This window comes from Giraffa tippelskirchi, chromosome 10 (genome assembly GCF_054371585.1).
Source record: "Giraffa tippelskirchi isolate mGirTip1 chromosome 10, T2T-mGirTip1v1.2.pri, whole genome shotgun sequence".
NCBI lineage: Eukaryota > Metazoa > Chordata > Mammalia > Artiodactyla > Giraffidae > Giraffa > Giraffa tippelskirchi.
In genome coordinates, this window is record NC_137284.1 from 40,966 (window position 1) to 60,669 (window position 19,704).

At 45.3% G+C, this 19,704-nt stretch overlaps 1 protein-coding gene across 1 annotated transcript; it reads left to right on the forward strand.

Annotated features, from left to right (window-relative positions):
• The first annotated feature begins 18,030 nt into the window (after window positions 1-18,030).
• On the forward strand, window positions 18,031-19,315 carry SCGB1C1 (secretoglobin family 1C member 1). Its single transcript, XM_081536022.1, has 3 exons — window positions 18,031-18,085; window positions 18,638-18,837; window positions 19,283-19,315. The coding sequence occupies exons 1-3, from the start codon at window positions 18,031-18,033 to the stop codon at window positions 19,313-19,315; spliced, it is 288 nt and encodes a 95-aa protein (XP_081392148.1).
• Window positions 19,316-19,704: the final 389 nt, after the last annotated feature.

Sequence of the window (19,704 nt, forward strand, 5' to 3'; positions counted from 1 at the left end):
GTTAAAAGAAGGCCTGCCTAGGGAAAAGCTTGAAGTTAACCCTTTCCTTGAAAAACACTGCCCACTTTGCCTGAGACCTCAGCCTTGGGCAAATGAGAACTTCAAGGGCCACCCCCCCCCCAAAAAAAGGAGGTCAAAGAGATATTTTAACTCTTAGGCGGAAAACTAGAAGATCTCTGTCTGTCCGTCTGTGTGGATTTATGTATGTCTCAGTGTGAGTCTTCTGTTTTTTGATAATTTGCTGAAGTTGTAAGTGAGTTCTTATTTAAATAATCTAAAGAAAAGGAAGCCCTTACAAATCAAACAGTTCTAAATACAAGAAAAAATTGACCTAAATGAATTTTAGATTCATGTGAACTGGGAAATAGTCAATATTAAATATCTAGTATTTTTTTTTCACTACTCTAATATAGACATGTCTGAGTCATTAACGTTAAGCATAAAATTTTTATAGTGACTAGGTTTATTATAAGTTAAATATTGCTATATTGTTATATCTGTCACAAGCTTGTCAACAAAAAAAGTACCTCTAAAAACAAACAAACAAAAAACTTCCTAAAAAATGTAAATGCGATATGAGCTTTTAGATAAACTATTAAAAATAATTATACTTTAAAATATCTGTCTATAATAGTCTCGATTGAAGGCAGAGGAGAAGGGGACGACAGAGGATAAGACGGTTGGATGGCATCACTGACTCCATGGACATGAGTTTGAGCAAGCCCTGGGAGTCGCTGATGGACAGGGAAGCCTGGCACCCTGCAGTCCGTGGGGTCGCAAAGAGTCAGACACGACTGAGCAACTGAACTGAACTGAACTTACAATAGTTGCTCCAGATTTTGGTTACCTGAATTTCTACCGTTGTGCTAAACTAAGTGGTGACAGTGTATTGAGTAGCTAGGTCATTTCCACATAAATTAAGGTTCTGAAACATTCACTACTTGACAGGTCCTTCCTCTTACACAGAAACTAAAGAGATGTTTGACTATCCATGAATAGTGTCTGGTGCCATCCTGAGATGTTCACTGTAAGAAAGCAAAAATTTTTTAGATAGTATCACTGATACGTATGTTCACCAATCTATAGAATGCCAATATAAAAGTCAGTTCTTGGTTGCTTAAGGAAAATGTATGTCTTGTTATTAAAGAAGGTATGAGGAATGAAATCACACTTTATGAAGGAAAACGAAGTAGTTCTGACTTACAGTTTCTGGCAGTTTCAGGATGAGAGAAGCAAAGGAATGGGTACAGAAAGGGATAAGGAGGTTTTATGGAAAGTGGGCCTCCAGAAAAGAGCTTTGTGCCTAGAACAAGTTTCCCTGAGATGCTGAACTGCCTTTGCTGATGGATTTTAAGTTTCTTTACCTCTTAAATGGTCTGTTCTAGGTTTACCTTTGAAATCTTTTGTTAACTTTGGCTAAGTGGGTAAGTATTGTTTCACAGTGACGTATGTGATCCTACCTGACTGTTATAAACCCTTTTAATATTTATGAACAAACCTTCCTAAATAATTGACTTCTAGCTAACTTTGGGATTCTTCAGAGGGCCCCTGAGACCTCCCAAAGAGAGATATTAAACAACCTTAGTTCATTTGGCCTGTTAAACTCCATGGGAAGTGTTGTCAGAAGGAGTGATGAATCTTCCCAAGTTATATTGTATGGTTGATGATACTAATATAGATATCCTAGCAATTATGTGACATTCATGAAAATCTGATATGTTCTGGTAAAATGCTGTCAGTTATAATTCTAGTTATCATATTAAAGTGTTTCAAGTCACAGCAATGACCAGATTACTTTGTCAATTTCAATTTAATCAGGTTTTAAACATGCCTTCTATGGTTTCACATTGATGCCTTTGCAAAAATACTGCTACTTCAAGATATATGGAAAAGACTTTTCTAAGCTTACCCGTAAAGTTTTTTTGTTTGTTTGTTATCTGGTAAGCTGGTACCGGACTAGAATTTACTCTAGTCTCTAGGTTAAGAGAACACAGTTTTCTTGGAATGCAGCTTTCAATCACAGATTATGAATTTCTTTACCTTTCAGTGATTTATATTTGTTTTTATAATCTTTTTTTTTACTTCGGTAAAGTAAATAAGCATTATTTAAGATTATGGTACATGTAGGATGGACGAAGCTTTCCCCACTCCTGCAAATTCCCTTAAACCCTCAGATTCTTCTGATGGGACCAAGGTCTCACTTCCCTCCAGAGGGACAATCCAAGCTTTTTATCAGCTGATCTGCCCCTGATATCAGAGTCAATTTGAGCACTATTTGGTCTATAATTTAGGCATCAAACTATGACTACATAAAGGAAAGATGACTTTTTGATGCAGGATGGCCATGATATTCCTTGGACTTCAGAGAAAATTGGTTAAAATGAAACTTCTTTTTTCTTGGAAACTCCAAAGCTGGTTCTTTAAGCATATGCAATTGAAAACATCTAGGTTGTTAGGTCAGTTTTCATTCCAGTCCCAAAGAAAGGCAATGACAAAGAATGTTCAAACTGCCACACAATTGCACTCATCTCACACACTAGTAAAGTAATGCTCAAATTTCTCCAAGCCAGGCTTCAACAATACATGAACTGTGAAGTTCCAGATGTTCAAGCTGGATTTAGAAAAGGCAGAGGAACCAGAGATCAAATTGCCAACATCCGCTGGATCAAGGAAAAAGCAAGAGAGTTCAGAAAAACATCTATTTCTGCTTTATTGACTATGCCAAAGCCTTTGACTGTGTGGATCATAAAAAACTCTGGAAAATTCTGAAAGAGATGGGAATACCACACCACCTGACCTGCCTCTTGAGAAACCTGTATGCAGGTCCAGAAGAAACCATTAGAACTAGACATGGAACAACAGACTGGCTCCAAATAAGAAAAGGAATATGTCAAGGCTGCATATTGTCACCCTGCTTATTTAACTTATATGCAGAGTACATCCTGAGAAACGCTGGGCTGGATGAAGCACAAGCTGGAATCAAGATTGCTGGGAGAAATATCAATAACCTCACATATACAGATGATACCATCCTTATAGCAGAAAGGGAAGAAGAACTAAAGAGCCTCTTGATGAAAGTGAAAGAGGAGAGTGAAAAAGTTGGCTTAAAGCTCAACATTCAGAAAACTAAGATCATGGCATCTGGCCTCATCACTTCATGGCAAATAGATGGGAAAACAGTGGAAACAGCAGCAGAGTTAATTTTGGGGGGCTCGGAAATCACTGCAGATGGTGACTGCAGCCATGCAGTTAAAAGACGCTTGCTGCTGCTGCTGCTAAGTCACTTCAGTCGTGTCCGACTCTGTGCGACCTCATAGACGACAGCCCACCAGACTCCCCCATCCAGGCAAGAACACTGGAGTGAGTTGCCATTTCCTTCTCCAATACATGAAAGTGAAAAGTGAAAGTGAAGTCGCTCAGTTGTGTCCGACTCTTAGCGACCCCACAGACTGCAGCCTATCAGGCTCCTCTGCCCATGGGATTTTCCAGGCGAGAGTACTGGAGTAGGGTGCCATTGCCTTCTCCACCCTTAACCTAACCCTTAATAAATATGAGATCATCTATGGTATTGTTTTGAGTTAACATACTTAGTATGACTTTAATTCACACAAACATCTCCAGATTCAATGTGATCTCAATTAAAATTTGCGAAAAATACAAAAGCTGATTCTAACAGTCATATTATTTTCCTATGTACCCCTAAAAATGAGAAACAAAGCTGGAAGCTCACATTTCCCAATGTCTCTTCTCAGTACAAAGCAGCAGCACATAAAACATTATCATACTATCATAAACATATGCATTTAAATCAAATTGGATGAAATACTCAAAAATACATACATGCTTCTAGACAAAACACTGTTTCACAAAGGCAGACATTGTTTCATTTTTAATGAAACAATGGTTTTCAACAACTGATGACAAATGCATAGGAATTAAATGGGACCCTACTCAGATTAATCAGGACCCTAATCACGGACTTTCCTGGTAGCTCAGATGGTAAAGCATCTGCCTACAATGCAGGAGACCTGGGTTCAGTCCCTGGGTCAAGAAGATCTCCCGGAGAAGGAAATGGCAACCCACTCCAGTATTCTTGCCTGGAAAATCCCATGGATGGAGGAGCCTGGTAGGCTACAGTTCATGGGGTCACAAAGAGTCGGACACGACTGAGCGACTTCACTTCACTTCTTAACTTCTAATCAGGTTAAATTTGATAGAGTGCCTGAAGAACAATAGATAGAGTTGTAACATTGTACAGGAGGCGGTGATCAAGACAATCCCCAAGAAAAAGAAATACAAAAATGCAAAATGGCCTTCTAAGGAAGCCTTCCAAATACCTGAGAAGAGAAGCAAAAGGCAAAGAAAATAAAAAAAAGATATCTCCGTCTGAATGCAGAGTTCCAGAGAATAGCATGGAGAGACAAGAAATTCTTCCTCAGTAATCAATGCAAACAAATAGAGGAAAGCAAAAGAATGGGAAAGACTAGAGATCGCTTCAAGAAAATTAGAGATACTAAGGGAACGTTTCATGCAAAGATGGCCTTAATAAAGAACAGAGATGGTATGAACCCAACAGAAGCAGAAGATATTAAGAAGAGGTACACAGAAGAATTAAGAAGAATACACAGAAGAACTATACAAAAAAGATCTTCATGACAGAGATAACCACAATGGTGTGATCACTCTCCTAGAGCCAGACATCCTGGAGTGCGAAGTCAGGTGGGCCTTAGAAGTGTCACTTTGAACAAAGCTAGTGGAGGTGATGGAATTCCAGTTGAGCTATTTCATGTCCTGAAAGATGATGCTGTGAAAGTGTTGCACTCAATATGTCAGCAAATTTGGAAAACTCAGCAATGGCCACAGGACTGGAAAACTTTTCATTCCAATTCCAAAGAAAGGCAATGCCAAAGAATGTTTACCACACAATTGCACTCATTTCACACGCTAGCAAAATAATGATCAAAATTCTCCAAGAGAGGCTTCAACAGTATGTGAACTGAGAACTCCCAGACATTCAAGCTGGATTTAGAAAAGGCAGATGAACCAGAGATCAAATTGCCAGCATCTACTGGATCATAGAAAAAAACAAGAGAATTCCAGAAAAACATCTACTTCTCCTTCATTGACTACGCTAAAGCCTTTGACTGTGTAGATCACAACAAACTGTGAAAAACTCTTCAAGAAATGGGAACACCAGACTACCTGACCTGCCTCCTGAGAAATCTGTATGCAGGTCAAGAACCAACAGACAGCCAGAACCGGACATGGAACAACAGAATGGTTCCAAGTTGGGAAAGGAGTATGTCGAGACTGTATACTGTCATGCTGTTTATTTAACTTATATGCAGAGTACATCATGGGAAATGCCAGGCTGGATGAAGCACAAGATGGAATCAAGATTGCCAGAAGAAATATCAATAACCTCAGATATGCAGATGACACCACCCTTATGGCAGAAAGCTAAGAGGAACTGAAGAGCCTCTTGATGAAAGAGGAGAGTGAAAAATCTGGCTTAAAATGAAACATTCAAAAAATGAAGAGCATGGCAAATAGATGGGGAAACAATGGAAACAGTGAGAGATTTTATTTTCTTGGGCTTCAGAATCACTGCAGATGGTGACTGCAGCCGTGAGATTAAAAGACGCTTGCTCCTTGAAAGAAAATCTATGACCAACCTAGACAGCATATTAAAAAGCAGAGACATTACTTTGCCAACAAAGGTCCGTCTAGTCAAAGCTATGGTTTTTCCAGTAGTCATGTATGGATGTGAGAGTTGGACTATAAAGAAAGCTGAGCACTGAAGAATTGATGCTTCTGCATTGTGGTGTTGGAAAAGACCCTCAAGAGTCCCTTGGACAGCAAGGAGATCCAACCAGTCAGTCCTAGAGGAAATCAGTCATGAATATTCATTGGAAGGACTGATGCTGAAGCTGAAGCTCCAATCCTTTGGCCACCTGATGCGAAGAACTGACTCAGTGGAAAAGACCTTGATGCTGGAAAAGATTGAAGGCAGGAAGAGAAGGGGACAAAAGAGGATGAGATGGTTGGATGGCCTCACCAACTCAATGGACATGAGTTTGAGTAAACTCTGGGAGTTGGCGATGGACAGGGTGGCCTGTTGTGCTGCAGTCCATGGTGTTGCAAAGAGTCGGACACGACTGAGCAACTGAACTGAACTGAACTTATTCTCCACAACTGCTCCAGAACTTATTATTTGTAGACTTTTAAGTGATGGCCATTGCTTCTGACAGCAGTAAGGTTGTATCTCCTTGAAATTTATTTTTTGTTTTCTTTGGAGTACATGTCAGAACTATGGATTGTCTGTCTCTATAAGCCTTACACACTTAAGTACTTGATTAGTATATTTAGAAAACTAGGTTGGAGTTCTACTAACTTAGGTTATAAAAGAAAGGGCAATATGTATTCATTAGGTGATTCAAAAAAATCTCATTCTATAGAGTTATATGTTAACCTTGTTTTGGGAGTCTGGCAGGGTGATGGTGCCAAACAAAGGTTGATATTTAGCAGGAGGTAAGAGGTTATGATTAAACAGGCTGTTCATCTGAAATGAGCATGTGTATATCTGTGTGTCGTGTTCTATGTCCTAGGAGCACTGAATCCATGATACATTATGGTTCATGATGTTGGTAAATAATATTCAATTTAACTTCAGCTGTGAGTTGCTTGGCTGCATTAAAGGTGCTGACATCCAGAGCTGACTCCCAACATGACCCAAGCTTAAAACAGAGAAAATGCATGAAACCACTTCTGTGTGAGCATGGAAGTTAGTCATGAGTTTGTCACGATGCCTTATTTAAAGGGAAACAGTAGGCAATTCTAGGTGAATTGGCCATGAAGTAAGAACCACAAACAACTTACAGTTCATTTACAAAAATCCACATGAAACATGGGGCAGAAACTAGGAGGCACACTTTGGGGCAAGTAAATACTTTATCACAGCTTCATAACTAAGCTGTGATTAGCAGCAATAACAAGCATGCTGACAACAAATGATATGACTTAATATGTTATATATGATTAATACACATATCTACCTTACAGTATTAATGACTTCAATGACCCCTGTAAAAATTCATCCGACTGGAATCTAATGTGGATCGAACTGTTTACTGTGTCGTGTAATATCAATTGGATGATATACATGCTTATACACATCAAATACTTCATGATTTTACATATCGTGAAATATATATATAGTAAAGCCTAATACTACACCTACATATGTCGAAGGGTATACAATTCTCAAAGGACAGAGTTCTATTACTTTTTATGATGCCAATTTTTAATGCTTGTATAGCACTTAACGATGGCATTTATGTCCCATAAACAAATTGTTCAGGAAATAGTTTAAGCAGAATTCCAGTTCTGTGTGTTGAAGGGAGAGCTAAGCATCAGCCTTGAGTCTTACGGACATATAGTACTTTCTGTTTCTTACAGAGACTCTACATTTTACCAAGTTATTGTCAATAACAACAATCACAAAAAGGTATGGAACAGATGCTAGTTCTCCATTGACAATATATCGCTAATCAGTGGACTCTCTTCCAATTAATGTTAGTGTAAATAGGTCCACTGCTGGGAATCCAAAGAAACATCAACTGAGAGGTCAGAATGTTGCACTTTGTTGTTGTGATATACAAAGTGTCAGGACAACTGCTGAAATGACAGTTGAGAAGATTAAGGATAATACACCTATTTATTGTGAATGGATCACAGAATAGCATATGCAAATTACAAATATTATTTCTGTTTGATGTGAGGGGTGAGTGTTGAAAGTGTTAGCTGGAGGATAATTTTCTAGGTCTCCTAGAAGGTCAAATGAGACTACTATTAGAATTAGTAAGACTATTAATAAGAACAAAGCAACCAAGGGATCCTTAACTTTCTAGTATGGGTAAAATGAGATTTTGCCATAACTGGATGGGATCCCCGTTGGATTACTAGACTCTCTTTCATGAAAGATTAGTAGATAATCAACTGCTAAAGCTTCAATAAAAAAAAAAGGGAGGATAAAGTGGAAGGCAAAGAATCAAATGAGGGTGAGTTTATCAACTGAGAATCCTCCTCTGATTCTTTTGACTAACTTAATGCCAACGGGAGGAATGGCTACAGTGAAATTTGGAGTCACCGTTTCTCCTCAAAAAAGACATTTAGCCTCATTGTAACCGGTAACATATAAATGCTATGGCTATTATAGAAACAGATGCTTCTAATGTTTCATATTTCTAATAAGGTGTAAAATCCCCACTGCAGGCCTCTTGCTAGATGAATAAATAACTAAAGAATATGGAACCTCTATTTTCATGTAAGTAACACATAATCCATAGATGGTTTACATGCTGGTGTATGGATGTGAGAGTTGGATGGTGAAGAAAGCTGAGTGCCGCAGAATTGATGCTTTTGAACTGTGGTGTTGGAGAAGATTCTTGAGAGTCCCTTGGACTGCAAGGAGATCCAATCAATCTATCCTAAAGGAGATCAATTCTGGGTGTTCACTGGAAGGACTGATGTTGAAGCTGAAACTCCAATACTTTGGCCACCTCATGCAAAGAGTTGACCCATTGGAAAAGACCCTGATGCTACGAAGGACTGGGGGCAGGAGGAGAGGGGACGACAGAGGATGAGATGGTTGGATGGCATCACCGACTCGATGGACATGGCTTTGGATAGACTCCGGGAGTTGGTGATGGACAGAGAGGACTGGCGTGCTGCAGTTCATGGGGCCGCAGAGAGTCGGACACAACTGAGCGACTGAACTGAATTGAACATATGACTTACAGATAAGAAGATAGTTATTGTACTTGATGTATAATGAATTGCTAGAAATAATTCTGTTGTGATTTCATTCGCAAAATTAAACAAATGCAATGCAAACAATGGGAGTTTCATTATAATGAGATATTCGATGAGGATGGTAGATCAATAAATGTACTGTTAACAATTTTGATTAACATCTTGAATTTTCAAATGTTGGCCGTTAGTATTCTTACAGTCGAAAAACAATGATGATTTCTGATTTCATTGCCATGGTTCCATTCCATGTAAGAATACTGATGACATTCATTGTATTTTAAGTTCTATTTCTGTTTTTAGTTGTGTAACATTTTCCTTCAAAATATAACATTTTCCTTCCTTCTTCACAAATTTGTAGTGGGCTTGGGTTTATTAACATGGTAGAATAGGTTGTGTAATCCTAATTAATTTTGATGAATGATTTGGGGGCTTAATTTTTTTTTTATTTTATATAGGGGACATTACTTTCCTGACAAGGATCTGTCTAGTCAAAGCTATGGTTTTTCCAGTAGTCAGGTAAGGATGTGAGATTTGGACTATAAAGAAAGCTGAGCACCAAAGAATTGATGCTTTTGAACTGTGGTGTTGGAGAAGACTCTTGAGAGTTCCTTGGACTGCAAGGAGATCCAACCAGTCCATCCTAAAGGAAATCAGTCCTGAATATTCATTGGGAGGACTGATGTTGAAGCTGAAGCTCCAACACTTTGGCCACCTGATGCGAAGAACTGACCCATTGGAAAAGACCGTGATGCTGGGAAAGACTGAAGGCAGGAGGAGAAGGGGACAACAGAGGATGAGTTGGTTGGATGGCATCACCGACTCGATGGACATGAGTTTGAGCAAGCTCCGGGAGTTGGTGATGGACAGGGTGGCCTGGTGTGCTGCAGTCCATGGGATGGCAAAGGGTCGGACATGACTGAGCCACCGAACTGAACCCCAGTGTTCATTGCGCCACTATTTACAATAGCTAGAACATGGAAGCACATATATGTCCATCAACAGATGAATAGAAGCTGTGGTACAGAATGGAATATTAATATACAGAATGAAATATTACTCAGCCATAAAAAGGAACACATCTGAGTCAGTTCTAATGAGGTGGATGAACCTAGAGCCTATTACACAAAGTAAAGTAAGTCGGAAAGATAAAGATAAATATCATATACTAATGCATATATACCGAATCTAGAAAGATGCTACTGAAGAATTTATTTGCAGGGCAGCAATACAGATTTATGGACATGGGGAGAGGGGAGGAGAGGGTGAGAGTAAGTAAGTATGGAGAGAGTAGGATGGAAACTTACATTACCATGTGTAAGACAGATAGCCAGTGGGAATTTGCTGTATGTCTCAGGAAACTCAAACAGGGGCTCAGTATCAACCTAGAGGGGTGGGATGGGGAGGGAGATGGGAGGGAGGTTCAAGAGGGAGGGGATATATGTATACCTATGGCTGATTCATGTTGAGGTTTGACAGAAAACAAAATCCTGTAAAGCAATTATCCTTCAATTAAAAAACAATTGAATTTTTTAAATATTAGAGAAATGGAAATCAAAAGTACCATGAGGTATCACCTTGCACGTGTCAGAAAAGCCACTGTTTAAACCCCACAGACAGTATGTTGCAGAGGGTGTGAACAAAAGGGAACCCTCCCCAGCACAGCTGAGGATGTAAATTGGGAACAATCACGATAGACGACGTTGTGGAGGTTCCTTAAACAACGAGAATGAAGATGGGATGGGAAGGGTCCCTAACACCGTACACCAAGAGAAACTACAAGCAATATAAGCCCCCAAACCCTGGATACAGGCGGGTCCTCCTTGAGGAGATCCAAGTCCACCGCAGAGAAGTGAAGTGGAGCCTCTAGGCTGCAAGAGCTTTCAAAAGACTCTGGGCTCCTTGTGCCTCTCGGGCCGGGGTTTTCACCACCGGCCACTTGGACATCTTACTGTGACCACTATATGGGTGATCACACCCTTCACGGTGTGGTTGTGCCGAAGTTAGGATGTGTCCCAGGGATCAACGGTAAGGGGAGAAAGTAAAGAGACACAAGCCTTGGGTGTTTCTCCGAGCCCATTCCACTCTAATTGACAACTTTTGCACACAGAATTTTCCGAGGCTCTGCTTGCCCAAGGAACAAGTCAGGCATGAAGAAATGCTTCCACCTTGGGGCCACATCCTGTAACAACAAATTTAAAACCAGTTCCTATGTGCTCTCAGCATTCAAAGGACCTTTACCGTGTTCAGCCGCTCAGTCCTGTCTTTGCGATCCCGTGGACTGCGGCACTCCCGGCTGCTTCATCATCTCAGTAATGCTTCCAGAAAAAGAAAATGGGATCGGAATAGGAAAATGCATTTCCATACAGTTGGGATGGCTGGTGAAGTTTGAAGTGGGCCTGTGGATGGAATTATAAGGTGGAACCATCAAATTTCCTCATTTGACGGTTATGTGCTGGTTCCCAGGAAGAATGTCCCCGTTTGGGATAAAACACACTAGAATATTTTGTGTCAAGTGTCAGATGCCTGTTGGAAATTACTGAAAAGTGGATTATTTCTCAAAATAGTCATGGCAATACCACGTCAGAGAAGCAGGGAAGACATCAAGCCTCATTATAGAGGCCGGGCCTTACTGAGGTCCGATTCAACCAAAGTTGTTAAAGGCCCTGTTAGGAGTACACCAGTTATTAAGAGGCACATTGGGAAGATTATATTAGGATTATATTATATTATCATATCTGAGGATGATCTGGGATATGGTAGAAACAGTGGGATTTTACAATTAAAATTTTTCACATCACTTCACAAAAATATTGAGAGAATAAATTCACTAAATTTGCAGAGTACAAAAACAAAGTACAAAAGTTAGTTGCCTTTCCATGCACTGATAATCCACTGAGAAGAGAAATTAAGAAAACAGTCCCATTTACAATGACATCAAAAAGAACAAAAATCCTAGGAATAAATTTAACCAAGGGCATGAAAAACCTGCGCACTGAAAACTGTAAGACATCGACAAAGAAACGGAAGGCGGCGACAATAAACAGATCTCCTATGTTCGTGGAATGGAACGATTGCTATGGCTAAAATGTCCATTCTACCAGTGTGTATACATGCCCTGCCAAAATTCCAATGGCATTTTTCATGGAAATAGAATAAACTAAACCATCCTCACATCTGTGTAGAACAACAGAGGACCCTGAAGAGCCAAAGGGATTTTGAGGGGGGAAGGGAAACAGGCTGGAGGCATCTCGTTCCCTAACTTCACGCTACATCACAGCGTTGTGATCACAAAACAGTGAGAAATAGGCACAAAAACAGGCAAGCAGAGCAGAGAGCTCAGAAATAACCCTACGGGCATGTGGTCAGTTAGTTCACAAGACATTAACCAAGAGCACACCCCAGAGAAAGCGCAGTCCCCTCAATAAATGGATCAGGAAAACCGGACACCACACGCCAAGGAGCAAGGCTGCGCTCTCTATACCGCAGACACAAACTGGCTAAAACCCCATAACTTTCCACGTCAATTCCTTTCCCTCCTGGATCCTCTGAGGATAGACTCCCAGGAGTCAGGCAGGCACAGAAAACTTCTCCCCACCTTTTCCTCCAGCAGTACCACCTCCTGGCAGGTCCTGAGGAGACCCAGGTCCCATCAGCTACCACTCCGGTCACTGTGGGCCATCAGGGAAGTACAGGCCATGCAAGCTCACAGTTCAGTCCGGTCCCCACACCATTAGCAGATCTGCTTCATACAGTAACCTTTGGAAAATCAAGCTGAAATGCAGTCAAGCATCCTGCTGTGTCTTTTGGTTGAAAGATGGTGCTATAGTTTAGAACCATTGTTTTCCAGATCCCAAGGAGTACTGAGTAGGGTTGCAACAAAATACCATTTTCTTTTATTTTTAGGAGTAAAGCTGAAGATCTTCCCAGTTTTGCAAAGTATTCCCTAGGGGACTACAGGATGGAGCGGAGCTCTGATCACCCACACTTTATTTTTCACTACCAGTGTTGTCAAATATCAAGCAAACATCAAACCAGGGCCGAACAGTCTCTTAAGGCAGCAGTTCCCATGGCTTCCCTGATGGCCCAGTGGTAAAGAATCTGCCTGCCAATGCAGGAGACACAGCTTTGATCCCTGATATGGGAAGATCCCGCATGCCGCAGAGCAACGAAACCCGTGTGCCGCAACTATTGAGACTGTGCTCTAGAGCCCGGGAGCAGCAACTACTGAGCCCACACTCGGCAGTGGAGACCGTGCTCCACGGCAAGAGAAGCCATGGCAGTGAGAGGCCTGCGCACTGCAGCCAGAGAGTAGCCCCTGCAGGGAAGACCCAACACAGCCAAAAATAAATAAATACTTAGCAATAGTAATAAACAGGTCACAGTTCCCAGCACCCAGAAAGGGAGATTCCCAACCAACGCCCCATCAGTCAGAGATGAGGCCAAAAGGCCAAGCTTGAGTCCAAAAGCAAGAACACCAACCAGTGCCCCATCTGAGATGGGGTCAAATGACCAAGCCTTAGTCCCAACCAATGCTCTGCCGCAAGCAAAGCCAATGCGGTGGGGAAGAACACCTTGGTGTCGTCACCCTCGAGCTCCATTACCAGAGACATCACAACCAGCCAGAGCAAGTACTGACACACACAGGCCACAAACAGCATACACAATCACACAGACAAGAGGTCGGATGAGGTGCCATCCAGATATTCCACTCCTGCTCCCAGATGGGGGTGTCCAAACAGGTAGGCCCGGCTGCCGGAAGGGAACCCAGAGCGGCTCGTTTCTCGTGGAATGAACCCAGATGGAGCCGGGAGAACTCCAGCCAGCACAAACTGGAGTGACTCACCCCCAAATGACTCTGATTATGGACTGTCGCTCAGGATATTTATTGGCCTCAGACAGTCTCATGTCAGTAAAGGCCAGTGCCTGTCAGGAAGAATCCCTTCAAGTTCCCTGGAACAAAATGAGTTCCAGTAGCTGCTGGGGACTCAAGGAAGGGGCTTCTCTGTCTGAGGTCACCCACCATGGATACGGACTCCTGGTTGACTTGAAAAATTGCTGTTGGATCCAAGTTTGTATGTCCAACACATAGTGAGGACAAAAAAGCTGAAACATCAGAGTTTGGAGCAGAGAAAATTTACTGCAAGAGCGGAGCAGAAGAATAGTTGGCTCGTGCCCAAAACCTGGAACTCCCAGATGGTTTGGGGGAGGCGTTTTTAAAGGCAAATTAAGGGGTGAGGGCTGCAGAGTATGTCGCTTTCTTCTGGGGTAACACAGTGGTGCTCCAGGAATCTTGCATTCAGCAAGAATGTACCATCCTCCACCTGGGTGGGGGCCTCAGCTGCTGCAGAAGACCTCCAAGATATGTCATGATTCGGTCCGTCTCTCAGGGAGGGGTCAGGACCCGGCTTTGTTTCTGCTCTATTGTTACTGGACTGCCCCTCTTTCGTTTCCATGTCCCCTCCCCTCCCTGATCAGTAACTGCATCTGTCCTTTGGAATTCAGAGAAGGTCTGGGAGGTTGAAGCCTTTTTCCTACAAACAAGAAATGGGGGACATGGAAAGGCTTTTGTAGCCAAGAGGGCCCCACAAGGGCCTGCTTGGTTCCATTATTTTTCATTATAACTTGATGAATACAGTTATTGATAAGATGGCAATTGTTCCAAGATATATGTTGTTTGAATATGATGATGTAAAAGAACAGATATTAATTTTTAGCCTTATTGCCAACAAAACTGTTAACTCTAAACCGTATGCGGTCTAAACCATTTTCAGATATGACGGTTATGCAGGGGAGGAGTCCTACTAAGAGAATTTGACTACAGAAAGAACTCTCAGTATTTCTACAAGAAAAACAGCCACTTTCAGCCTCTGGCTCATTAACAACATGAATCAGACAGTCTGACTCACTGACGTGGCATCTTCAACGTCAGAAGTGAATGCTACATACTTTCATGAGGGCACTGAGGGCATAGGGCCAAATAAATGTTCAAAAACTAGAAGAACAGAGACTTTGAAGTTTGAGGAGATGAGTTTCATAACTTAACAAATATGATCTTGTATTTGCACATCTCTGAAAATTACAACTGAGCAAATTATGGATAGATAGAATCTGGTGGGGTCTTTTTAAAGAACATTTGACTGTAATTTTCCATCAAAAGAAGATCCATGCCTAAAATGTTAATGAATGCACAGTCTACTTGTTGCTCCCCATTAGCCAAACCCAACCTGAAAACAGAAGACTGGGAGCCTCCTGGGGCTCAAAGTGAGATTAAGTTGAGTGGAGAGCAGTCTGAGGAGCCCAGGGGAGCCTCCAGCGCTGGTGCTAGGGAGCGGCTTCTGTTGTGCTGTTTTTGGCCTACAGATGAGTCACGTTATAGCATAGATGCCGATGAGGGTGACGCAGTGGGGATAAAAACACGACACTGCAGAAAGAGTTGACAAAGCCTTTATTGGGGGAGAAGTGATGGAGGAGGATTGTCTTTGGTGTGTGTGAAGACAGGTCCTCTCCCGCAAGGCAAGGTCTTAACATGAGGTCGGCACATCCTGCTGAGAGGGCAGAAGGAGAGGGAGGCGTGGCACCAGCCAGTGCTGGGGAGACGGGGTGGGGGTGGGGTTTCCGCGTGACCGAGGCAATGTTCCTAGCCACGGTGCCGGAGATCCAGGCCAGGTGGACTGGCTATGTGTAGGACTGTGAGCGTTGGCCAGAGCCATTTCTAAGGAACTGCTGGGCACCAGGGACAGCAAGCTGAGGGACAGGACATGGCCAGAGGCAGGGGCACTTGAAATGGAAACTGAGAAGGGAGTGCAGTTATCGGTATTACCGAGACCAGGGACTAACCTTGGCAGTGACTGACTGAAGTGTGTGGAGGGCAAGACCGCAGGAGGGGGCCTGGGGAATGAGGGTCAGGTGAGATGGGTTGGCTCTGCGAGCAGCGAAGTCACCAAGAATGGTGCCTGGAGGGGTAAGCGGAGCAGGACAGAATCAAGACGCTTGCATCCTCAGCAGCTGTGAGAGGTTCCCGGGGATCCTGTGACGGACAGCGCCTGTGAAGGGCTGCAGGAACACCACTGAACATCACGGCACCCCAGAGGACTGGGTTTGCTGAAAAAGAAAGTCTGCAGTCCTAAGGTAGTACAGGGGGCACCTGGCCCTCCACCAGTCTGCAGAGTTGTTTTGTTGGGAGGGAACAGCAAATTATGCCCAGAGACTGAGATTGTCTTTGCCCATAGTTTATTTAACACAGAATTATAATAATTGCCTAGGCCAATAACATGCAGGATGTTTCCTTATAATAAACCAATAAAGAAATAACATAATCCAAACAAATGATACATGAATTACACTGTTGTTCCACAAGAGGGGAGATGACAGGAATAAAGTCCAAATTCAGTTGAAGTTATTTATCACTTGAGGTGTAGCTTCTCTAAGAGGTTCTCCAGAGAGTCAGGAGCCGACATTCAGTGGCCTGTTGCTAGGGAATGATCCTGACACAGCTCGCTTCATTCTTAAATCAAAACAACTTTACTTCCAAAACAACCTCTTTTGGTCTTTGTCATAAACGAGTAGATTAAAACAACTTCACTTACATCATAAAAAGTGCATTTGAAATCACATCAAACCAACCCACAGCACTCTGGAGACTGCGAGGAAGTGGAAGGGGAATGATGCTGGGCGAGGTGGTCTCTGCTGGGGCCGGAGGGATTCAGAAGGGCAGGAACCCAGGCCCCACCCCAGGGACCCTGCTTCCATGGGTCTGCACCATGTCGGAGCCCAGGGACAGCACTTTTAAACGTCTCTCCAGGTGGCCTGGCCAGCACCCCAAGGACCACGAAGTTAAAGAAGGGGATGGGTCCATCGGAGCAAATCAGAGCAAGGGCTGTCCCACTGACTAGAGCCCCTCGGGCCTTTGGGGACAGGGCGGGGCTCACATTTGCTGACTGCAGTCTCACCCATGCAGCCACATTGTTTTGTTACAGATGATTTCACTACAGGTTATTTCTCCTAAATTCTTGGAATTCTGTGTACAAGTAGATTATGTCATCTATGGGTTTCATGTCATGTTAGCAAGGGGATTATAGACTGCTTGTGATAGACAGACGCCCAAATGGATGAGGAGCTCTGAGTGCTCAGAGGACACAGGACAAGGGGCTGTGGTCTGTGACAGACTCAGGAGCAGCTAGAGGCGAGTGAGAGGCAGGGTGACAAACAGGCAGGGTAACCAACCCCGACGAGGCTGCTCTGGAGGTTTGGTGAAGGTGCGAGTCAATGCTGAACAAGGAGTCCCCCGGGTTCAGGTAGGGCAGAAACCCTGGGTCCTTGCAGGGACCCTGCAGGAGAGTGGGCCTGTCCTGCCGGATGCCATGGGCCGCCAGGTGGCAGCATGGGACAGGAGAAAGGGGCCGGGCCCAGGGCAGGAGGGTCAGGACGGCAGCACTGCTCTTGGGAGATCAGGTCAGGGCCCAGGCGGCCCAGCCCCATGTCTCCATCACAGCACCGGACTGTCTCCCCCAGACCCTAGACTTCCCCAGGCTGGAGGACCGCCGAAGGAAGCTAAGTCAGTGCAGCCCCTCCTTGGTTCCTGCAGTGACATGGTCATCCCACCAGGCCTCAGGGACAGCCCAGCTCCTTGCCGCTTGGTCACTCTCAGGCCCACCCTCTGTTCCCTGGAGGCTGCTGCCCACTTCACGCCTCCTGTGGCCCTGGGCCCATCTCCCAGCACTCAATCTGCAGGACCCAGGAAGCCCTCAGGAAGTGCCCCACCCCTCTGCACCCACCCCCGCCCCAATGGAGACCTTCAGGCTCTCTCAGGGCTCAGAGTCCAGTACTGGCCCACGAAGCACGTTGAGTGGAGGGGGTTTTCCACCCCAAAAGAAAGGCCTGGGCCCAGGCCCAGCCCAAGAGCCTGTCACTCTCAGCCACAAGCCAAGCAAGGCTAGAGGGACTCAGCGTCCCTTCCTTCCTCACTGACCAGGCTCTCCTTGCCCCCTTACGTATGTCCATGCACCCCAAACGGTTTGCCAACCAACCCTCACAGAGCACCCCGGGCCCCTTGCTGCTTGGCACCCACTCAGGGCAGGGGGAGAGGACACACCCCCAGCCGCCCTTCTGGTGCTCTCACTGGCCAGGCCTTGACGAGCAGGTTGGACCCGCCCCCCAGACTGGCCTGTGCAGCATAAAGCTGGCGAGGTGGCTCATGAGTCACCACCGCTCTTCACCATGAAGAGGAGCAGCGCCCTCCTGCTAGCGGCGCTCACCCTGCTCTGCACCCACGGTGAGTCTGCACTGACAGGGGCTTCCACCACATTCGGGAGGCTGGGGGCAGAGGGACAGGTGGGAGCCTCGGAAACTAGAAGTCCAGGCCCTGGCCCTGCAATGATTGATGCCCACCTTCCCAGACCCCCCGACCCACTTCCATCACAGAACATGAACATGGGCAATGACCCTGGTGCCCTTGCTGACCCCAGTCCCCCGGCAACCCTACCCCAACCACAGACTAAGCCCAACCCAGGTTGACCCTGACCCCAATCCAAGCTCCAGGTAAGCCAACCTCACAGGAAGGGGAAATTCCCACCACATCAGAGGCTTGGCTTTCCTTCCTCAGTGATGCCAAGGAGCCCAGGGTGGAAAGAGGCAGCTGAGGCTAGGGTGGCAGGAGGGGTCTGAGGGCAGGTGGACTTGGGGGATGTTGCGGAGGAAGATCCGGGGCAGGTGGGGTGGGCGTTGATGGGGAGGGTCTGGAGAACCACTGAGGCTGGAGGTGGGAGGTCTGGGGCTGGGGTTGGAAAGAGTCCTGTCCTGGCGTCATCTCAGCCCCACAACACAGGGCTGGCCACAGGGGAGGACAGCGCAGAGCTTTTCATGGACTTCCTGCAAACGCTGCTGGTGGGGTCCGCAGAGGAGCTCTATGATGGGCCCCTGGGCAAGTACAACATCAATGCAGATGCCAAGGCAGCAATAGCTGAGCTCAAGTCCTGCATAGACAGCCTACAGCCCGTGCACAAGGCGGAACTGGTCAAGCTGCTGGTATTGTGGCCAGGGGGGCACCCATTCCCTAAAGGCCTGCAGCCCTGGCAGGACCCACAGCCCTATTCCTTAGGCCCTCGACTAAACGCCATAGCCCCTCATCGCCCACCCAGTATAGCAATCCCATGCCCCACCATCCCACAAACACCTTCACCTACCTCCGCCAGCAGAGGTGGACATCCCAGACCTCACTGCCCACAGAGCAGCCTTCAGCCTCCCCCTGCACGCACACACATGCATACGCACGAGCTCACCTCTGCGCGCGCGCACACACACACGCAAACACATGGACACACCCTGCTTCCCCAGCTGCTGGGCGGGGACTGGCTGCAACGCGCAGAGCCTGGCCCGCGCCTGTTTGCCTGCAGGAGCTGTGGCTCTCCGGCCTCTGGTCACCGGGCGGGGAACCGCCGGGGCCCTCGGCCCACACGTGTCTGCCTTCCAGGTGCAGGTGCTGGGCAGTCAGGACGACGCCTAGTGGACCCCAGACGGGCTCCAAGCAGCCATAGGACCAGCTACCCAAGCAGCCATGATGACAACATCCCTACCACCTCCCATGCATGAATTTATCCTCAAGTCATCCAATCAATAAAGCCTCCTGTAGCTCAGGCTCTGGCTCCTGTCTCTCCCCTCCCTCAGGGACACACAGACTCCCACACGCAGGGTCCTGTGAGTGGAGTGCACAGGTATAAGTAACCCCACGTAGAGGGCAGACCCACCAACAAGAATCCAGGCAGACACCCTTGTAAGGAAGTAGACAAAGCAAGCCAGCATGTAGGCAGACGTGTAGATGCAGGGAGGCATCAGACACAAGAAGGTCTGCTGGGGCAGGGGCAGGGGCAGGGGCTCAGAGCAAGGAGCGCAGAG